Source organism: Eretmochelys imbricata, chromosome 11 (genome assembly GCF_965152235.1).
Source record: "Eretmochelys imbricata isolate rEreImb1 chromosome 11, rEreImb1.hap1, whole genome shotgun sequence".
NCBI lineage: Eukaryota > Metazoa > Chordata > Testudines > Cheloniidae > Eretmochelys > Eretmochelys imbricata.
Window position 1 is genome coordinate 60131373 of NC_135582.1, and position 23007 is coordinate 60154379.

Sequence of the window (23007 nt, forward strand, 5' to 3'; positions counted from 1 at the left end):
AATAAAAAGGTAGTGAGTGGTGTCTTAATGTATGTAGCTCCTTTAACCGTTCGTATATATTGCCTGTGGCTGATCCTTAATAAGCATGTCTGGCTGTGCACCAGCAATTCGGAGTTTTCACTTGCTGGACATACACAGCACAGATTTAAAAAAAAAAAAAAAAACTCCATATACAAAAACAACTTTCCCTTTCTACATTCTTATTATGAAACAGTATCCACCTGCAAGCTTTTTCATCAAATCTGTACATTAGAAGACCTCTTAATGAATATACCCTTATTTTACATACATGCAGTGTGTGTTATAGGCTTTTAAAAACAATGTATTACATTTTGTGCATGGTATACAATATCAAGAGATTTTGAATGGAAGGGACAGAATTTAGGTGACGACTTTTCACTTTGATTCCCTCTTCCTAGCAACATGCAAGCACAAAGCCTAGTCCACCTCTGGGTAAAAGAGACCTGGATGCAGCTCGCGTAAGAACTTATGAATTCTGTTCCTACAGAACTCCTTTTTCTGCCAGAAATGCTCCTTCCACATGCCACTTAACTCCTTCCAGGGAACAATGGAAAAACACGTCAAAACCACAAAACAGGTATCTAGCACGTGATTACGTGGGAAAGACAAGATGGGTGATTATCTTTTTTAGATCAACTTCTGTTGGGGAGAGGGACAAACGTTTGAGTTTACAGAGAGCTCTGTGAAACATACTCAGTGTCACAGCTAAATCCAAAGCGTAACAGATTGTTCAGCACAGATAAGCCTGGAAGCTTTAATTTGTAACTTTGCTAGATACTACAAATCATAGAGAAAAGAGACACTGGAACAATATCTAGCATCTTTCTACATGAAGCCAGGGTTTAGTTTCCAAGATTTGTCTTGGGGAGGAGGGTGAGAAAGATGATAGCGTACACTCCCCTAAATCTTCCCAACAGTACAGCTCCACTGATGGTCACAGTGGGAGAGGAATATTAACTATAGGTTATCTAACTGCTCACAGCAAGTCCAGATAAAACATGGTTGCCCAACAGCATCATATGTATGCAGCTGAAGGAAGAGCAAACTCCCAGTGGGAAATTTTAGGGAAAAAAAAGTTTAGTATAGAAAAGACCTCACCATTTCATCTTCACTGGAGGGAGCGAGAGAAGGCCATGTGCAGCAAGCTCTCCACCCAACTAAGACTCTCTAGTAGTCTCAAAAGAGGGTTTTATGCAGTCCCTCCTCACTTCAGGAGTTAATGTAAATCAGCATATAAAATGCAGATTGGGAGGAAAAAGGTCCAGTGGTTAGGATGCTAGTCTAGAAGTCAACTGATCTGGATACGATTCCCAGCTGTGCTACAGTCTCTCTCTGCCTCAGTTAATCCTCTGTGAAGCAGGAATAGTGGTAATTTCCTACCACATAGAGATGTTGTGAGGATGCATTTATTAGAAAGCTGGAGAGGTGCTCACATACTGCTCTTACAGAGGCACGTAAGTACCTAAGATATAGCTAAAGCACACAGAGAACGTCTCAAGGAAACAGTATTTTGCTTCACCATATGTTATATTGGTGATTTGTTCTTTTGAAGGTTATTCTTCTTCTGGAAATCATTTGGGTAAACATAACACTTAAAAAATTCCATATTCTCTGACTTTTTTAAAGCAAAATTTTAATATTTTAAAAGAATTGTTTAGTGCAGCTAGGAGTACAAAAGAAGTGTACTACTAGATGGGAAAAGGGACACAAACCACAAGCATGAAAGGAAATGCATTTATAACTGTACAGTGAGCTCCATAAAAAACCCTCAAAACCCATCTGTGAAAGTATAAAACATATTTTAGCAAAATGACAATGTGAATTGAGTTTTCATGAAAAGTGCTCGATGTAAAAACCTGCAAACTCAAGTCCTTTTTATCTGCACGTCACATGTAGCAGAGGCAAAGCAATGCATTTTTCTACACCGTCCTGCCAATCTACCTCTACCTGAGCTGTAAGACCCATTTAAGTGTGACCCATTCATAATTGTGTGATGCTCTGTTGAGATGGCCCAGGCAGGTACCCACAATGGTGGTACCTCTTGAGATGTGGATACCTGGTTAGGAATTGCAATGAGCCTGTAACTCATTTTAGATAGGACACCATTCACCCATCAGATGGTAATTACTTTGGGGCACTACTGACCCAGACCATTTGTGACACAGTGATCTAGTGGGAAAAAGGTTAACTTTTTGGGGTTTGGCTTTTTTGAAAACCTATTTCCTTCCAACTCTCCCTTCCAAGTTACAGGTTTCAATCTAACCTTTAGTTTTAGAATCCAAACTGAAGCTCCAAGTACATATTTTCATCATCCAACAGGTACCAGAAACAGTTAATAGCTTCAAGAGAAAGAAATGCACATTACTATTACCAAAACAAAAAAATCAATGAGTATTCAATACTTGGAGTAAGAAGGGAACAACAGAATTCTAGTTTACAGTGTATATTTTAAGAGAGTAATATTTGCTGGCTCTGATCAATATTTACTAAATAAGCACATCTCTTGCTCTTTCATCTCCAAATATTTGAAAAGAAAATACAAATTGTTAATGTTTATAAAATCGTTTTTCTTGTTTATTTTAATGAAGCTGGTACAGACAACGTCCATTCAAAACCCATGTCCCAGGCCAAAAGGTACAAACAAGAATGTCAGAATACTACAAGTGTCTGCTGCGTACATTCTTGCATGAATATTTGTGTATTAATTGCTATATGAAAGAACTTTTCTGGGCTCTTCTGCCAAAATTTAAGAATAGACAGGGTTTTCAATTTTATGTCTTCTGTGAAGTCATCTCTGGAAGAAAGTACAGATCTTTTTCATTTCCAACTGGACAGTCTTCTTTCCCAGGTCCCCAGCACAATTTAAGGAAAACAGCTCTCAATTATGGACACACAATTTCTCCATTGTTTAGTTCTCTGAAAAACTTCATCTCCCACTGAAAGTTATAGTCCAGGAGTGAAACAGTCACACATCAAAACTTCAGGGCTGATTTGGAAGTCATTAGGAACACTTGCCCACCTGGCAGATCTTACAACCTTCGTGCCTGAAAGGCACGATCCTAGCGAACATACAAATGCATGTGTGTACATGTAATTTTAAAGGGGTGGGGGAAAAGGAGCAGGGCTGCAGCTGGATCACAAGAGTTCAGCACAATGAAAACAGAAATTATAGTGTATAATGAGCACGAGAATTCAAGATACCAGATGTTTGAAAATAAGTTCCCAGAGATGGGGTGCCAGTTTCAGTTCAGTGTTGAACGCCACATTACAAAAGAACTATTATTTAAAAATAAAAAAGGATTAAGGGGAAAGAAAAAACAAACAGAAGGATCTAAACTGTAGTGTGACCCCCTGTCTGTTCCTGATAAACTTCAATCACATCTTCCTCCTCCATCCCCAGCTGTGAGAACAGGGAAGAAAAAAAACAAAAACAAAAAAAAACACACAAAATTGTTACAAATCAGATGTTTTGAATGCACAGCAGCTCCTGGACAAGCAAGGGAGCTAAAAGGTTTTCTTCCTCTCCCCAGCCATATTTCCTCAAAAGGACAAAGTGGTGGAAAAATAATCCTCTGTCACTGCCTTATTAGCCAACACTAATAACTTTATTTAGACTGCTCCCGCACCCCCCAAGTCACTTGTTTCATCTTTGCAGCACATCTACTTCAGAACTGGCAATATTCTGTAGGGAGTCCAAATCCTTTTCCAGATCCCAAAAAATCATTGGCTATTTTTTTTTAAAGTCTCTAACTTTATTCTTGTGCAGCTGTTGCACGATTATCATGCAATTGTGTACCAATGGCATAATGACTGCAAATTATAGATCGTTTAGCTTACTTGGTTATAACAAAGGACTTTCACTTCAGAAACTACAACTGATATCTAAAAGTTTTCAAGTTCGTTTTCCATTCTCTAGACAGCTGAAAGTTTAAGACCAAAAGATGATTACATCAACACTGCATAACTCACATCCTGAGTCCAAAAGGTCAGTCTTTATAACTTCTGCAATACCAGGAATAAATTTATGCAACAATTAAGTATAATCCTGATATGGATAGTAAACAGAAAACAAGCTACTCATGTTTTCCTACGTCTCTCTGGTAAAGATGAGTACATATACTTGTATTAAAAAACGTTTTCAAGCAAATAATGGAAGTTTTGGCTGAACAGTGAAATCCCTAGCATGCGAAGCACAGTCTACTTCTTTATTTGTCCCATGGTGCATTGTTTAAGCTGCCACTTGCCTTCTATTAAGGAAAGAAACTCACCTCTTTGGGGGTATGATTATCAGTAATTCTCTGACCCTCGAAGAGGAACCTGAGCGAATTCATTGGAACTCCCTAAAAACAAGCCACAGAAATGTTTAGTAAAGCACATGTAAGCTTTTAAAAACTGATACACAAATAATATTACATTTTCAATATAAGCAAAGAATTTGAAAACTGAAGATTGGGTACTAGCCACTGATGTGCAAGCATCTAAGCTGTGTGCATTTTATTACGCACCTAGTGCACTAAAATAGTTAAGTGAATGTTAACATTAAAGTACAATTTTATTCTGAAAGCAGACTGTAGTTGTGTATTTGTTGTCAACCACCACCACATGAAGTCTGTCCAGTTTACAAGAAAAAAAAGAGTTTTTTTTGACTCCTCTCCACCCTGCAAACTCTACCTAGTATTAAAAGTCAAGCTGGGTTCTTTCTGACCTGCAAATCAACAGCAATAAGATTTTTGTTCTCAGAAATTGGGTAGTGTTTCTGTCAATGCTGTGTATTCCAGCACCCCCTTTCCCAACACTCCCACACCCAGCATCACCACAAACTGACCAGACTCCTTCCCCACTATCCTTTCTGCACAAGTTGGAGGGGCGGGGGAATCACTCATGTCTGGAAAAAGGGGTGCTGGAAGGCTGGCATCTCTAATGGGGATGAGAAAATAGTGATGCTTTGTCTGTGGTGTATGGTGGTTGTGCTAGTGGTTAGGTATGTGTCTGAGGGGAGAAAGAGAGTATGAATAGTTAGACACCTTAACTTTTCTTTTCCTGGTTTTGTGGATTTGGGTTAGGTATGTGTGTGGGCCAGCTTTAACTGAAACACAACACAGTGGTTTTGTGTATTAATTTCCTAGGTTTTTTCCAGATTGAAAAGGGATCTCTGACACAGCAATGGCTGACTTAATTAAGAACAGAATTTTTGTGAAAGAGTCCAGCTGGCTCAGGAGTTTTGCCAAAGGCTTTCACAGAAGACCTATCCAGCCATGCTTCACAAAGATGTATTTCATAGCCACTGCTTTGCCAAAGGTCTTCATCTACTACACAACATAAATGTTGCTTGTACTAGAAAAACCTGCTCCTCTTCCATTTGGACCATTTTGGGTCATAAGTGAGGGCATCTGACAATAGGCAATGTACTGCTCCCCTAAAGTAGGGCTGGTCAAAACTAGATTTTCCTTTTCAACAGCTAACCATTGCTCAAAAGCATTCAGTAATGACAAAGAATACTAAAAGCCTAAGAAGAGATCTCCAATACAATAGCTCCACGCACAAAGACCTTGATATTTGTCAGAAGCCGTTGATTTGTCAAAGGTGCTATATTCTTTGTGAAACTATTCCACGGGTTCAAGAGCGCCACTCCTGAACCAGCTGAATTGTCTCAGACCGGGATCTCCATGAATTGTTCCACCAGTTCAGTGGGAGAACTTCTAACCCAGCTGACTGGGTTCAAAAAGAACAGACTCCTCAACACTCATTGCTTTGTTGAAGATCTTGTTTTTCATTAAACTGTTCAACTTTACTCCTGAACCAACTGAACAGCTTCACCAAGATCCAGTCTTCAACAAAGTGACAAATGTCCTTTGTCAAAGATCTTCTCTGACTCCCCAAACACACTCTTGGATTAGCAAAATTCATTCCCGATGCTAGCCACAATTATGGATGCAAGGAAGTTACTGGGGGCATACATTAGAAAGCAGTGTTGTATTCTTTCCTGAACCATTCAAAAAGGCTTTTGCACCCCATGTTGAAGAACGGAAGTAGCTGACATAAATCAAGTTATTCATCTGCTAACTGCAGCAAACATGGAATCAGTTATGGCGAATAATACTAATACTTAAAAAGAAAAAAGAAAAAGAATTACATGACTCCAAAGAGACCTCAAACACTCACAATGTATGTATTTTTGACATTCCATAGTTCAGAGTTAAGCTAGAAAAAGTTAAAAACCAAAACACACGCAATAACCAAGAGACAGAATAAGAACTTTTAAATGCCAATTTAAAGTGATTAGAATTCAGTCTAACAAACAGATATATTTGATAATCTGCTCAAAAATTTGGGCCAGATGTACTGTATCTTTCATACAATACAGGTTCAACTCCCACTTCAAGTGCAAAATAAGACCCAATCTTAATTGTGCAGTTAATACTGCTGGTCTCTAAATATGCCAGTATAGCAACACCAGATAACGAAACCCATACTCATCTTGTTTTATGCCATCAGCAAAAGGTAAGTAGCTCGAGGTTATTAAATCCATATTAAAATGTCTGCATACACAGCTACTGTCACTTACAGTAAGCTCTTCTAAACTAAATAACTTGCACAGAGTCATTTTTAAGATGAATTATTCTGAAGCACCCAAAGTCTGTAGTGTATTGTACCTCAAAGATAAATGGCTTGCAAGTTAACCAGGCAGGCAAATTAATAGGAAAGGAAGACCTTCTCTAGTAATCCCTCTTACAGTTGGGAAGCATTTTTATGACCCTGGAAGAAACTACCTTAAGACTCCTCTCTCAGAAGATGATGTGACATAGAAGCATCTGCCTTTGAGCACACTTGGATAAGGAAACCTAAAATATCTCCATGGTTACTTTGTTCACCAAGTTATAGCCCAGGTAAGAAGTAAAAAAAAACTTCATTCTATAGTATACACATACTACAGTGGTATCCATTCAAACTGCTATAGGATGAGTTTTTGTTTTTTAGATATACAGAGTAACCTATAGATCTAGGTATGACTGACACACACAAAACTTGTGTGAAAAGGTTCACAGCATCAGGCCCTAAGATTTTAAGCTCATCATGGCAGCGTTCTCTCATTCATCTGAAAAAGACCCAGCATACATTCAATGAGATGTAAGCAATAAATATTAAGAATACTCTTTCTTCCTGTACGTAGCAGCAAATTCACAATGACAAGGACACAGAAAAATGAAGACATCATATGACCAAAGAATGAAGCTTCACTACAAAGCTATCTGTTGACAAGTTTAGTTTGTCTCTATTAACACAAAAATGTTAGCCATCACTGCTTATGGTCACAGTTGGTAGGGTGAACCTGAAGAACGCTGCTGAAGAAAGGACCACATAAAGGCCACTGCTGATCCAATAGCTAAACACAGAATAGGCAAACAAGAGAAATGTTAATTGGTAGTTTTAAGAGAAACTGATGTGGAAGATAAATCTGATCCCTTGCAGCACAAAAAATGGCCATATTGGGCAGACCAATGGTCCATCTTGCCCAGGATCCTGTCTCCCGACAGTGGCCAATGCAAGATGATACAGAGGGAGTGAACGGAGTAGGGCAATTATTGAGCGATCCATCTGCAGTTGTCCAGTTCCAGCATATTGAAGTCAAAGGCTTAGGGACACCCAGAGCACGGGGTTGAATCCATGACCATCTTCACTAACAGCCACTGATGGACCTATCCTCCATGAACGTATCCAATTCATATTTTAAATTTGTGACCTTTGCAACATCCCCCAGGGAACAAGTTCCAACCGTTGACTGTGTATCATATGAAGAAGTACCTCCTTGTTCTTGTGTTAGGTGAAGGGGTAGAACACTTTCTCTCCACACCATTCATGATTTTATAGACCTCTCTCATATCCCCATTTAGTCACCTCTTTTCCAAGCTGAACAGTCCCAGTCTTTTTGGCCTCTCCTCAGCTGGAAGCTGTTCCATATCCTTAATCACTTTTGTTGCCCTTCTTGGTACCTTTTCCATTTCTAATAGATCTTTTTGAGATGAGGTGACCAGAAATGCACGCAGTATTCACAGTGTGGGTGTTCTTTCCTAATAGTTTCTAACATTGTTAGCTTTGACTGCCACTGCAGATTGAGTGGATGTTTTCAGAAAATCATCCACAATGACTCCAAGATCTCTTTCTTGAATGGTAAAAGCTAATTTAGACCCCATCATTTTGTATGTAACACTGACTACATTTTCCAGTGTGCACTACTTTGCATTTATCAACACTGAATTTCATCTGCCATTTTCTTGCCCAGTCACCCAGTTTTGTGAGATCTCTTTGCAGTCTGCTTTGGACTTAACTATCTTGAGTAATTTTGTATCATTTCCAACTTTGCCACCTCACTGTTTACCCCTTCTACCAAATCGTTAATGCAATGAATTTAGTAGTCACACATTGTCAATTTATTACCATATTAACAATATTGGCAGTTGTAAGTCTAATTCTGCTTCCATACAACAGTGAAAGTATTCCACAATTCTAAGTGCATTTCACTTTGAGCTGTAAGAGGTAAAGCGTCTTTTACAGTACCCATAAGAACACGCATGAGCATATTAAAAAAGGGAGCATTTGCTTTTAACAGATACCTTGTAATTTCAACCAATAATTTGAACACATTATAACAGGACAGGGTCTACATCATGCCGTCCAGCATAAATGCTAATGACTGTCAAACTTAATTAGGAGGTCCATAGTTCTGTGGTTGTTGGGTCTATCCCTCTGGTGAATAGAGATTTGACATGAGTTCACCTGTCCAAGCAGATCCCTTTACTTGGGGAAGGGAGGAAAGAGAGGTTAAAGTGCTTTTTCAATAGGACAGTGCCACTGTTTCACAAACCTGTCTTTGACAGTATGATTCTTTGAGTTTCTTGAGATGTGTCGTCATTTTCACCTTGAAGTGAATTTCACTGCTGTCCTAAGAACAGAACAGGAAGAAGTTACCCCTCTTTGTAATAACTATTTGTTTTGTTTGAAGCAGGTTTTAATTTTTACACTTATTACAAAATGTACCCAACACCAGCTTTACTGGACAGCTGGACCATCAATTGATGTGCATACAGTAATGCTTGATAAGTTATCCTACTAGAGATTCATATTACAACACATTAATCAGAACTCACCATTCACTTCCATGGGGAGTTCTGCTCAAAAATAGATGGTATGATATGGCTTGTGGTTTGCTAAAGACATTCTGAATTTAAAAAAAAAAAATAATAATAGTCTGTGTCTCCATCTTTATCCTCCAATCTGCCTAATAAAAATATCATCATACACAGCAGATCTCTGGTCTCAAGTTCCAGAAGAGGCAAGTTAGGCTCACAATTCAAAATTCATAATAAAACCCTGCTCATTTAGAGAGTATCTACCACTGTAGACATGCTGTCTCAGCAATACAATAGTAAGTTAATGAGCTGTCCTTGTCCTACAAAAAGATACATTACTGCAAGAGGTGACAAAATGATTACAAATGCAAGTGTTTGAAATATGTTCTGTGTCACTGGACCACATTCAGCCCTTATCTAAGAGTAGGTCTACACTACCTGCCCGATCGGGGGGTAGCAATCAATATATCAGGGGTCAATTTATCGCATCTACTCTAGACGCGATAAATCAATCCCAGAGCGCTCTCCCGTCAACTCCGGAACACCAGCACCAGGAGAGGCGCAAGTGGAGTCAACGGGGGAGTGGCGGCAGTTGACTCACCGCCATGAAGACGCCGTGGTAAGTCAATCTACGTAGGTCAACTTCAGCTACGCTATTCCCATAGCTGAAGTTGCATACCTTACAGACTCCCCCCCCAGTGTAGACCAGGGCTAAGTAATTACAATTTCTACTGAAGCTAATTGGAGCTGCACCGTCTTATGCCTCCACTGAATTTGGTCCCCAGATTCCAACCAGCACCAAATTGCCAGGCTAATAAAGTCTTAAAATTCCTAATATTAAAAGAGTTCAAGTGAACCAGTAGCTCCCGCAGTACCCTGGTTCTACGCAGAATTACTTCAGTTCATGAAGGCCTTGAAGTTCTCATTCCCTCCTATACTGAAAATTACAGCCTTTATCTCTAAAGAAAAGTTGCTGGCTAGAGTCTGAATTGGCCTCCCCTCCCACAAACAGTTAAGTAAACAACCAATGGCACCTTCACCCCATTCCTGTCCAGGAGGAAAGATGGTCTTTTGCTTAATGCTAGCCTGAATCCCTGTCCATCTAAAACCAGCTGCTACAGACTTCCTGTATGACCTCAGGCAAGTCACTTAATCTCTCTGTTTATCAATCCCTCATCTGTAACACAGGGATACTACTACTCCCTTCACTCACACAGGAGTTGCAAGGATAAAATTAATTAATGTTTGAGACACGTAGAGCTATACTGAGAACCACCATTGGCAACTGGTAAGTAGGAGGGTAATTTGGGGGGAAAACTCCAGATCAAAGAATTGTAGGGTACCAGAATTCAGCTGTTCATGTGTGTAATTAAGAGAGATGATCCATCTGCAGGCTATACATGGACAACTATGAAATATCCGCCAGTAACTGATTATGTAAAAGAACTCACCTGCCCAATGACTTTGAGTTTAATGTATTCTCCCTCTTTCTTATCTCCCAAGTCCTCAGCTGAAGGTTTTGCTTCCTGAAAGAAAAACATTCCACAGGGATATTGATAAATCCTACTTATTAACTACTTTCATTAGACAGTACGCTAACTTCTCTCTTATTACAATGAATCAACACTACACCAGTGATTAACAGTAGCAGCTAAGAAAGAGGAACAGAGAAGAGAATGGATGAAATAGAAGACATTAAAACAAAGAATGCAATTTTACACCAGTTTAACTCCATTGAAATAAGCTCAAAAAGAGAAACATGGAGAAAGCAGTAATAGATCTTTCTCTGTCTCATATGCTAAAACAGAGGCAGAAGTAAACAGATTTTGTTGCATGTATAGCATCAGTGTGTAAAGATGCATCACAAGTCACTACCACTTTCAAAGAATGAGCAGAGCCCTCACTCCCATGTGTAAACAGTATCCCCAATTAATAGCTTGTGTCATGGTATGTTTGTTATAAATAAGGCTGCGAGTTTGTCACGGATGCCACAGATTCTGTGACTTTTAGTGACCTCCGTGACTTCTGCAGCAGCCGGTGCACCTGGTTCAAGGGCAGCTCAGGCAGCCCCTGCGCCAGGCCACTGCTGGGGCAGTCCCTTGGCTCCTGGGCCCCCCCCCCACACCCCAGCAGCAGAGTTTGGGTGTGGGAGGGGGTACGGGCACTGGACAGGGTGGCGCTTATCTGGGGGTCTCCCCAGAAGTGGCGACATCCCCTTCACTCAGCTGCTAGGTGGAGGCGTGGCCAGGCAGCTCTGAACCGTTTTGTACATTTTGATGTATGTGCTATATTATGGCACTGAACAAGGTTACACCTACACCTTTAGTCACTGCATAAATTCAAGCAGTTGCTGGATAGAGAAATCTTAAAAAAAAAAAAAAAGTGTTCAGAGAGGAGGATCTCACCAAACTACAAATCACGTTTCAATCACCTTTCTTCAGCATGCTGTTGCCCAGCAAGATGGACAAGATCAAAGCTTTTATAGCTCCCCAGTGCCAGAATTCCTTCTTGGCGATAAAGACTTCCACCCTCCCTGCCATTTCTCCCCTCACTATCCTGCCATATTAACAGGCCTCAACCCAAATCTCAAGGGACTACTTGTAGGAGTGAGAGGATAGTTTGGATCACACTCTCGGCTAGAAAAGGACCAAAAGACAGACATTTTCTGGAGACCTAGATCATGGACCTCTTTCACCTAATGGCCAATCACTCTCCTGTAATTACAGAAAGGGTTTGCGGAAAGAACATTTTTAGGATTTACACACTGGACAGAATAATCCTCCAAAAGAGGAGAGAGACTAATCTCTACACACCCACTGAAGTATAACATAACTTCATGCTAATTAGTCATTTGCTTTGCTAACATATGAGAAACCCATCACTACAAAGGGTATTTAAATTCTAAGTGTATGCAGTCACCATCTCTGTTCACTATGCAAAAGAACCAATTTGCAAGCCAGCCTGCTGTCATAATAAGAGAGGACTTCACTACCATGCAGAGGATTCAAATTAACTCTTGTCACTGTTCTATCTATCTAGCTCTCCTCACCAGAGTTTGAGCTCTTGTGTGGGGTATCACAGAGTTCATACTCTTGAGTCTAAAGCAGAGCATCACTACCATGACAGCCCTCCTTGGTTGATATGAGTGGAAAGCAATGATCCATAGGAGGCTTGATTCCGGTCCTCAGCTCCAGGAAACTGAGGCAGTGCACGCCAAATGCAATGAGAAAGGGAGACAGTAGGAAGACAAAAAGGGAATTAGTGGGATCAAAATATCAGTATGTCACAAAGATGCAAGATTAAAGCCTCAGGTAACCCCACTATACACCAAACTGGAGCAAAAGCAGAGATGGAATTTTTTTTTGGGGGGGGGGGGGAGGAGAGAAGGGGAGAAGAGGGACTGAAATGGGTTAGAGTCAAGAATGGCATTGCCAACAACTGAAGTTTAAAAAGTAAAATCCCTGTAATCTGGAGCCAAACAAGGGCAGGCAAAACTGAAAGAGCATTTTTTCCCCTACTGCAGGTTTAAGGGGGAAAAAATGGGTGGATGGGAAAGCCACCAGAAGAAATTAAAGAGCAAATGCACAGTTAGGTAGACTTGATGGCAACTAAGTTACAATCACTCATTTGTAAATTAAACATTTCACAAAACAGTTCATGTGCAAGTCCCTACCACTTAACATGCAGTTAAAAGACTGGTATTCACTATCATACTAGGAAAAGAAAGTTTTCTACTTAGCGGTCAAAATAAAAAATGTTGAATAAAACCACTTCTGAATCAGATTCTGACTTTTCATTAGGGCCATAAAAAGTTCCTATAGCCACTGTTTTACAGAAAGGGTTCCTAAGCAGCATAAAAAATGTTCTCTAATACCTACCTCATACTTATGTCATGAGGTTTAATTAATTAGTGCTTGTAAAACACTTTGAAGTCCTTGGACAAAAGGTGCTGAGAGGGCCAAGTATTTATTATTGCAACTAACGGAACCACAAAACAAAACACTTCAAATGCTGCATTGTAATTTGCTTAAACAATAAATTAGTTATTTTTTTTATAGATTTTGACCTTCAATTTTCAAGAACATAATATGCAATAAGATTTTAGAATCATGATTATAAGATGATTAGTACACACACCACCAGTGCTGACATTTAGCAAACAAGTGGTGTTAATTTATGTATTCTGCCTATACTCCTAACAGTTAGCAATATTTTAGCTAAAAGAAATGCTACATGAAGCCAATATTATGCTGATTCATTCTTCTATATTTAATTAGAAATTAAATTTGATTTATTAGATTCTACAATTTCCCTCTTTATTAAACCAATCTACACACCTACCCCTCCTGTGACTCTGTCTGTTCCCCATATTCTGGGATTGTTACCTAGGACCCACAAGCTTTTTGTATCCCCCATCCCATTTTGTTCCCCCCTTTATTATCAGTAACATGATCTTTTATCTCATTCTAATGAAAACTAAACTGATTATATCCCACTTTGGGAATGGGCGACAGGGGATGAATCAACTGATAATTACCTGTTCTGTTCATTCCCTCTGGGGCACCTCGCATTTGCCATTGTCCGAAGACAGGATACTGCGCTAGATGGACAGTATGACCCAGTATGGCTGTTCTTATGTTCACTGTTTAAATTAAGACAGCTATAATTGCGATTATTAACAAATGATTACATCCCTGGAGGACAATATCCTCTGAAACAACTATTTCCAGCACAAGATAGGAGAAAAAGAATCCGTAGTTTTTCCATGCAACATGGCTAACTCCAAGAAAAATTATTTGCATGGAAAGATGAGCACTAATATCACCTTAGAGCCCATTCCCACTATCATTTATGCATGTTTAACTCCAGTCAACTATTCATTGACTTCAATGAAACTAACTGTGGAAGTAAAAGTTAAGCGCATTTACATGTTTGTCCCACTGTAAGGCCGTTATCTTCAAGAGTTTACACGCATGCTACACTTTATGGGTCGCAAGAGCTCCCACTCAAGTCAACAAGACTACTCAAAGTGCATAAAGTTAAGCATATGCATAAATCTTTGCAGATTTGAGGCATAACAAAGGATTATTTATTGAAGGCTGCTTTTTGTAAGAGACTTGTGGCCTAATTCAACATAAGAATGGCCATAATGGGTTAGACCAATGGTCCATCTAGCACAGTATCCTATCTTCCAACAGTGGCCAATGCCAGATGCTACAGAGGGAATGAACAAAACAGGGCAATCATGGAGCAATTCATCCCATTGTATAGTCCCAGCATCTGGCAGTCAGAGGATTAGGGACGCCCACACCATGGGGTTGCATCCTGACCATCTTGGCTAACACCCAGTGATGGACCTATCCTCCATGAATTTATCTAATTGTTTTTTGAACCCAGTTATACTTCTGGCCTTTGCTACATCCCCTGGCCACAAGTTCCCCAGGTTGACTGTGCATTGTGTGTTGTTCATTTTAAACCTGCTGCCTATTAATATCATTGGGTGACCCCTGGTTCTTGTGTTATGGGAAAGAGTAAATAATGCTTCGCTATTCATTTTCTCCACACCATTCATGATTTTATAGACCTCTGTCATACTCCTCCTTAGTGATCTCTGTTCCAAGATGAACAATCCCCAGGCTTTTTAATCTTTCCTGATATGGAAGCTGTTCTACATCCCCAGCTATTTTTGTTACCCTTCTTGGTACCTTTTCCAATTCTAATATAACTTTTTTGAGATGGGGTGACCAGAACTGCACGCAGTATTCACAGTGTAGGTGTACCATGGATTTATATTGTGGGATTATGACATTTACGGCTTTATTATCTATGCTTTCCTAATGGTTCCTAACATTCTGTTAGCTTTTTTGACTGCTGCTACACATTCAGATGTTTTCAGAGAACTATCCACAATGACTTCAAGATCTCTTTCTTGAGTGATAACAGTTAATTTAGACCCCATCATTTTATAGGTATTGTTGGGATTATATTTTCCAATGTGCATTACTTTGCATTTATCAACACTGAATTTTGTGTGTTATTTTCTTGCCCAATCACCCAGTTTCATGAGATCCCTTTGTAACTCGTCACAGTCTGCTTCGGACTGAACTATCATGAGTAATTTTAGATCATCTGCAAACTTTGCCATTGCAGTGTTAACCCCTTTCCCCAGGTCATTTATGAATATGTTGACCAGCACTGGTATCAGTACAGATCCTTGGACAACCATGCTATGTACTTCTCTCCCTTCTGAAACAGACCATTTATTCCTCCCGTTTGTTTCCTGTCTTACAACAAGTTACTGATCCATGAGAGGACATTCCCTCTTATCCCATGACTGCCATTCTGAACAGATTTAGTTGGAATCTGATTATTTGATGGAACCCTGTCACCTCATTAATTAACTTCTCCTTATCTCTATTACTAGTATCACATTAGATTCAAATGGAAAGACTTCTCAGAAAAAGGGCTTTATACTGCAAATTTGAATAGTTCTTACCCAGGCAAGTAGTTCCATTTATGACAACAGCACTACTTACATCAATAAGGGCAATTATGTGAGCAAAGGTCTGCAGGATCTGGTCCAAAGTTTCCTCTCCCCCTCCTCCATTTATGCTGCTAGTTTACTTTCTGCATTTTACTTAAGCCTGGTCTTGTTGTGGGCCTTATTCTGATGATAGCCATCAGTTGTCAGACACCTGCAGAGCTCAAATAGTGTAAAGCCTTAGCAGCAACAGGCAATGCCATTATTTGCACTAGTTAAGTCTACTTCTGCTTGAACTTTGGGTAAAGTCCACCAGTGTAAATAGTGATTTTTCCTGTCCACACTAGGGATTTCTTACACCTTAGCTACATTAACAGCTGAAATGGGGTTCAAACTGGGGATATGTCATGGCCTAAATTTCACATTCTCTTCTGGCCAGTTTTGCTTCCTGATTCTCATATACCAACAGTGCTCGGATTCCCAACACTATAGAAGCATTTTAGAGCATTTCCATTTTTTTTTTTTTAAATACCACACATTGCTACTAAAATTAGGTTTCAAAAAACTGCTATGAAAAATCCACATTTTTCACGCCAATACTAGTTGAGAGTGTCATCTAAAGACAGAATACATACACACACAAACCACACACACACTACAATTTAATGATCATCATTAATAGTCCCTGAACAAATCTTGGGAATGAAATAAGGTAGCCAGGATACGATTTGAATTAGGAGCATTAAACACAAATCACAACAACTCCCCAGCGTGAGTACAGGCCTAACAGGAAAGAAGCTTAAATCCTGGCTGTAGCTATCAGCCCTCGTCTCCTGCTGTCAGATCCGAGCCAGGCTGCAAACTCTGGGGCTGCCTCTCCCTCCTCCGGCCCCGAGCGGGGGCGGGCCTGGGGCAGGCCAGGACCGGGGGCACCAGCGACTGACCCCCGTAAAGCAGGCCAAGGAAGGCTTCCATTGTATGACCTGGGCCTAGGCAGGGTGGGAGGCCGGGTCAAGCAGTCACGGGAGGGGACCCCGCAGCCCCGCCTGGAGAGGGAGCAGGAGAGTGGGCGGGCATCGCGAAGTGGGGGGAAAGGGGAGCCGCTCTCCGGGCCCTTCTCCCGGGGGGTGCCAGGCGGAGCCCCGCTGAGGAGGCGCAGGGTAGGGGGGGCTGCGCCCGGGCACTGGACGGGGCCAACCCCCGCCGCTCAAGGGCCTGCAGGGCCCCCTACCCCGGCGCCTCTCGCCCCCTCCCTCCAGTCTCCATTGAGGGCTATGGAGAAGCGGCGGGGAGGCCGCCGGGCCGGCTCCAGAGCCCCGCTCCCTCCGCCGCGGGCCCCTCAGCCCGGCCAGCCGGCCGCGGGAGGGCCCTTACCTGGTCAGACATGGCTTTGCCCGTGGTCTCCGGCGCCAGCCCCGCTCGGTCGCTAGGCTCCTTTCTCTGCCCCTCGGCAGCACAACACAGGCCAGGCGGGCGGGATTTCCTGTGCGCTGAGCTCACTTCCCGCCCGGCGCGGCAGCCTCCCTGTCTCCCTCCCTCCGCCCGTCCTCCCCGGGGCAGCCCTGCGGGGAGCCGGCGGCGGCTGCAGCAGCTGCGGGGGGCGGCGGGGCGCTGTTGCGCTCTGCCCCCAGCCGGGCGGACAGTGGTTTCTGGCCTTGCCAGCCGTGCCGGGTGTTTCCGCCCAGAGCCAAGTTCAGTGTCGGGAAACTGAACCCACAGCCCCGCGGCCGGGCCTCGGAGCGCGGCTGCAGGCACCAGGGGGGTACCGCACCCATCTCCCCGCTAGCCTCTGTAGCGCCAGCTCCAAGGTGGAACACAGGCTCCAAATTCGCACCCCATTCACCACAGGGCCATCAAAGGCCCTGGGCCCACAAAGAGGCAGGTCAGGCCTACACTACAACGTTCGGTCAAAAGTTGCCTTAGGTCAACCTGTACCTGCACCTGTGTGCAGGCAAGTTGGTCTCTTGCTGACCTGTGCCTCCTGTTACAGCAAGGCAGCAATACCATCCCCTGAAGGATTTAGAACCAGGCATAGCTGTACTCAGGGGAGCAGCAGCCCCATCTTGGCATAAATACCTACAGGATGAAGGCCTAAATCCCTACAGCTACATCCTATCAAGGCCCAGGGGGCAGAAGAGCCCTGCACAGATCAAAAATGTGTATCCACATCTGATCCACAAATATAGTCAGCTGATATCAAGAAGATATCTGCAGATTTGCAGGGTTCCAGGGCGCAGCCCAAAGTGCTCTGATACACTCACTAGCTTACATCAAACTTCTTGCAGGACATCATTTCCAGGCTGTTTCTCTCAAAATGACTTGGTTTATAATAAATGTGGCACGCTGTATATAAAGATATATTAAAAAAACCCAAAAACCTCTTGCTGCTTATTTCCCACTAGAATGTGGTGTTCATCTGTTTTACATGACAATTGAGCTCTATGAAATTGTCACTAAGATGATTAATTTAACCAAAAGAACAGAACAGCAGGAACAGAAGAACTCGAACGCCAAGATCAGGACAGACAAGACAGTTGTCTCTAAATAGGTTGTTTTTCATAGCTTCTCAATAATTAATATAGGAATTGCCATAACAGATGACAGGAGGTCCCTCTAGTCTTGTATTCTTGGCAGCCAATGCCAGCTGCTTCAGAGCCAGGTGCAAGAAGTAAGCAACAGCTGAATAAAGCATCCACAGGAAAAGTTTCATTCTGACCCCCACTAACCAGAGGTTGGCTTATGACCTAAACCATGAGTGTTTACAAAGCAGCTAGTTGTATAGTTGTCCCAACCAGTAGATTGAAGATCACATGACTCTGCTGTTTAAAAAAAACATTTTATTGAACATTCTTTCATTATGCTCGCTAAAATTTTAGCATATATACTTGGCAATGGGCTTTTAAAAAACTTTTGTCAGGTAACAGTAGGTTTGGTATACAAGTGTAGGGAAAAAAAAAGATACAATGCTATGTAAGTAACAGAACTGGTCTACATTGCACCAGTGCAAACCTTGGATGTAGACATGTTGAGCCACTGCAATGCAAGCCCTGGTTTGCATCAGTGCAGCACAGCCATGGTAGAGGTATGCATCAGTAGTGACAGTGGTGAAAATTCTTCTAATGTAGACTGACCTACAGTATTGGTGGGTTGGACTGCAATACTTACTAGTATTCTTTTATGCCAGATATTTAAAAAAAAATGAAAGTAGTACTCCTGTTCCATTTTGTCTTCTGAACATGCTCACTGTGGAGAAGACTATATTGGTAAATATATATTTTGCTTTAAGTACTAACTACATGTAAAAATACATGTAATAAGAACTGACTGGCAAGGGGTAGTGGAAGTACTTCTTCAGATAAATTGGATACAAATCACTGGAATTTGGTCCCACTGAAAGATGAGAATCCTACTTGAACTCCCTTACCTAGCCAGGCTTTTAACTTGATTGAAACAGCTATCTATTGAATAGGGAAATCACACTTCCCAGGAACATCAGTTCTGATAACAAGGGCCTGGATTCATCCTGCCCCTTCTATAGTCCTTTATCCTCATGCAAAACCCTACCAACTCTGAGTGGTAGTCTTTTACACTCACTTTGCACAAGTACAAATGAACAGACAAGGCGAAGAACAACAGAGAATCTGACTCTAAATCTACATTGCTGTATTTCATAATCAACTGAGTTCTACTTGAAACAACGCCGCATCAAGGAGCAGACTTGCATCAACCAATTGGGGGGTGCATTACTACAATTCTGAGAAACTGTTTATATGACAATTCATGGAATAAAATCAATGGAGAAGGAATTAATATTTAGTTGTGGCATTAAAAGACTAGAAGAGTCTGAAAGAAACAAAAGTTCAACATGGCTCCATGTACACAACTACAAAAATGCATTTTCTTCCTTATTAGAAAAGCTTTCTTGGACTGCAAAGCCAAAAGCAGCAATCCAACATCATGAGAGCTAAAGTCAAAAACTCATAATGAACAGAAGAGATTCTGAAAAATCTAGACTCCACAAACAAAAATTGAACTATCTGTATACTTTAAACTAACCCAGATAACATTAATAGAAAATAGCAGCTAAGAGCTGCTCATGTTCCAAGTTCTATTACAACTGTATTCACAGTGATTCTAAGTAACAGATTATTTTGTGACTATGGGAATAGATTGGGATTTAGATATCTGTTCAATTTTCAGCTTTACCATACACTTCCTGGATGATTTTGAGCAAGTCCCCACACTTAAAATGGCAATAATAATACATCCGTTTGCCCACTGTCTTGTTTACAAAGAAATTCTTTACAGCAGAAACCATTTCTTACTATGTGTTTGTACCGGGTCTAGCACAATGGGATCTTGATATCAGGTGAGCCTCTAAGAACAACAATAATACATCAAGCAAATTACACAATGTAGACCTCAGCTAGAACTCAAATACCTTCAACACATACTTCATTTAAAACTAAAATACAACAAAGTACCCTGTATTTTAAGGACCAAATATACATACCAACAGTTTCTCTCAACCATGTCCACAGTAAACCTTGCTGACACAATCACAACCAGCCCCTCACCTCTTCTGTAAGCTCACTTTTACCCTCTTTCAGTGCATTCCCAGGTGCTATATATAATCTTTCCTTCTTATTCTTATCCTGCCCCATCTTTTAGGGAAATCAACTGCCTGATGCCAATAAGATTAATCACCATTCATGCAATGAGCAAGTAACCTATCCTTATTTACAGAATTCAGAGGCTGACTGTTTGGGAAAGGCTTTTAACTATTTCCCTGCCTGTCGGCCCCTTTACTCCATCACACAGTTCCTCTCAGCTCTTTAGTATGGGACCCACTAGAAAGCTCACAATACCAAACTGTAAAGCTGGAAGGTGCTCAGATACTAATATAGTGGTGGGTGCCCATACAAAACAAGACATAGAGAGGATAAGTATTATTCAATGCTGAACGGTTACAGTCAAAACCTTTTGAACCAGAAAGCCTAGAAACTGTGTTTTTATACCAGTGGAATGCTCTTTTCAGTGGAATGAAGCATCTTTTTCCAGACCTAGATGACCATCAGATACTAGATTTTAAAATCATGGCATTAACTATTTTTTAGACGCCGTTGTAGATAATTTTAGAGGTTTATTTTACATATACTAGTTAATTAGTTATTTTTGCTCTCACTCATAAATCTATATTGCTGGATTCACAGTGCTAATTAAACCTAACTAGAGTGATTAAAAAATCCTGATCAAGAGACAAATCATGATCACTTTAATAATTAGAGAACTTGCATTACCTTCAGTAGCATTACCAGTCTGAATAAAGTGAACAGATGTGGGTCAAAACTCTCAAATACTATCTTTTTTTTTTGCTGAAAAATATAAATTAACATAATATTTTCCTCTTCTGTAGCAGCTTCCATCTTTGAATCTCAAAGTGCCTTACAAACATCAATTATCTTAGCTTCACAAACGCACTTGTCTATGGACCCGGATCTTTGTAAAGGCTGAGCACCTGCCTCTCTTATTTAAATTGTCACCGTTTCATTCAGGTAATTTTTTTTTTTAAAAAGGTACTAAAATATAAAGGAAAACTGTTAATCTTGAGGAGCCAATGCCAAAGTCTTTTCACATGCAAAATTTCTATTGAAATCAATGGGAGTTCTGTGCATGCAATGACTGCAGAAGCAGACCTTATTTATACACAATTTGACCAGATTTCTGGTTATTGGCCCCACCATGTATTCCTTACTCAAGAAACAGGAAATAAGAATTCAAACGGTGGCTGACTCAGATCAAGTTCTGGATTACACAAACCCCCTCAAATGGAGTGGTGAGTGTCTGACATTAATTTATCAGGCATAGGCATCACTTGGAACCTCTCTTTCCCCTTCTTTTTTAATTCCTACATGTTCCCATGTATCTTGAACCCAGTCCTGCATTCCTTACTCAGATAATACTCTGTCTGAAGTCAATGGGAGTTTTGTCTGAGAAAAGACTGTAGGCTTGGGCCCCTTATCCCTTATTTAATTCTCAGCCTTTCAGTTATTCAAAATATACATAAAAGTAGGTCAAATGCAATCATGCAGAGTGAGGGTGCACTTTCTCAAGAAACCAGTAGGTGACACACATGAATGTTTTAAACCATTCACGTCTGGCAAACTTCCTTATTTTGAAACAGCATTATGATTAGGGTCCTACCAAATTCACGGCCATGAAAAACGCGTCTCAGACACTGAAATCTGGTCTCCTCCCAGATTTCACAGGGTATACCGGCGTATCTCAAATTGGGGGTCCTGACCAAAAAGGGAGCTAGCTGCAGGGGGTCACGGTATTGCCATCCTTTCTTCTGCACTGCCTTCAGAGCTAGGTGGCTAGAGAGCGGCAGATGTTGGCCGGGCACGCAGCTCTGAACCAGCTTCCCCGTCAGCAGCAGCGCAGAAGTAAGGATGATTAATACCATACCATACCATGCCACCATTACTTCTGCGCTGCTACCTTCAAAGCTGGGTGGCCAGAGAGCAGCAGCTGTTGGCCGAGCACCCAGCTCTGCAGGCAGCAGCGCAGAAGTAAGGGTGACAATACCATACCATGCCATCCTTACTTCTGCACTGCTGCTGCTGGTAGTGGCCCTGCCTTCACAGCTGGACTCCTGGCCAGCAGTCGCCACTCTCCAGCTGCCCAGCTCTGAAGGTAGCACCGCTGCCAGCAGCAGTGCAGAAGTAAGGGTAGCAGTACTGCAACCTCCCCTACAATAATCTTGTGACACCCACCCCCCACCCCAACTCCTTTTTGGGTCAGGACCCCTACAATTACAACATCATGAAATTTCAGATTTAAAGAGCTGAAATCATGAAATCTGTGATTTTTAAAATCCCATGACCATGAAATTGACCAAAATGGACCATGAATTTGGTAGGGCCCTAATTCTGATTTTATAAATAATTAATAAACAATATTAATTCACACATAAATTTAACATATTTAATAAAGAATTAATGAAAAAGCTTTTCTAGTACACATGCAATTAAGTAAATGATCTAAGAATTTAGCACTTCCTCAAACTAATTTAAATTAGAGATAGATTCAGGGGGGCTGATTCTCCTTTAGTCCTTGTCTAAACATACAAAAATTATGACACTAACTATGCTAGCATCATTACTATACCCCCTTGGTATGGATGTAGTTATATCAGTTTAAAGGTAAAACTATTCTCATAGGGAAGACCAACAAGCTATACTAATATAAGGCACCTTTAAACCAGCATATAATTGTGTCCACACATATTGGTAGAAAAATCATGCCCTTAATCAAAATATTATAACAATACAAAATCTGTGTGTAGACAAGACTGTGTAAATCAGGAATAATTCT

At 41.1% G+C, this 23007-nt stretch overlaps 1 protein-coding gene across 1 annotated transcript; it reads right to left on the bottom strand.

Moving 5' to 3' along the window:
• Positions 1 to 2564: 2564 nt before the first annotated feature.
• SUMO1 (small ubiquitin like modifier 1) lies at positions 2565 to 17169 on the bottom strand. Its single transcript, XM_077830206.1, has 5 exons — positions 17005 to 17169; positions 10601 to 10675; positions 8885 to 8962; positions 4290 to 4361; positions 2565 to 3421 (listed from the first exon to the last, which is right to left on the bottom strand). Exons 1-5 carry the CDS (start codon positions 17014 to 17016, stop codon positions 3353 to 3355), a joined length of 306 nt encoding a protein of 101 aa, XP_077686332.1. The 5' UTR covers positions 17017 to 17169; the 3' UTR covers positions 2565 to 3352.
• Between the last annotated feature and the right edge of the window lie 5838 nt (positions 17170 to 23007).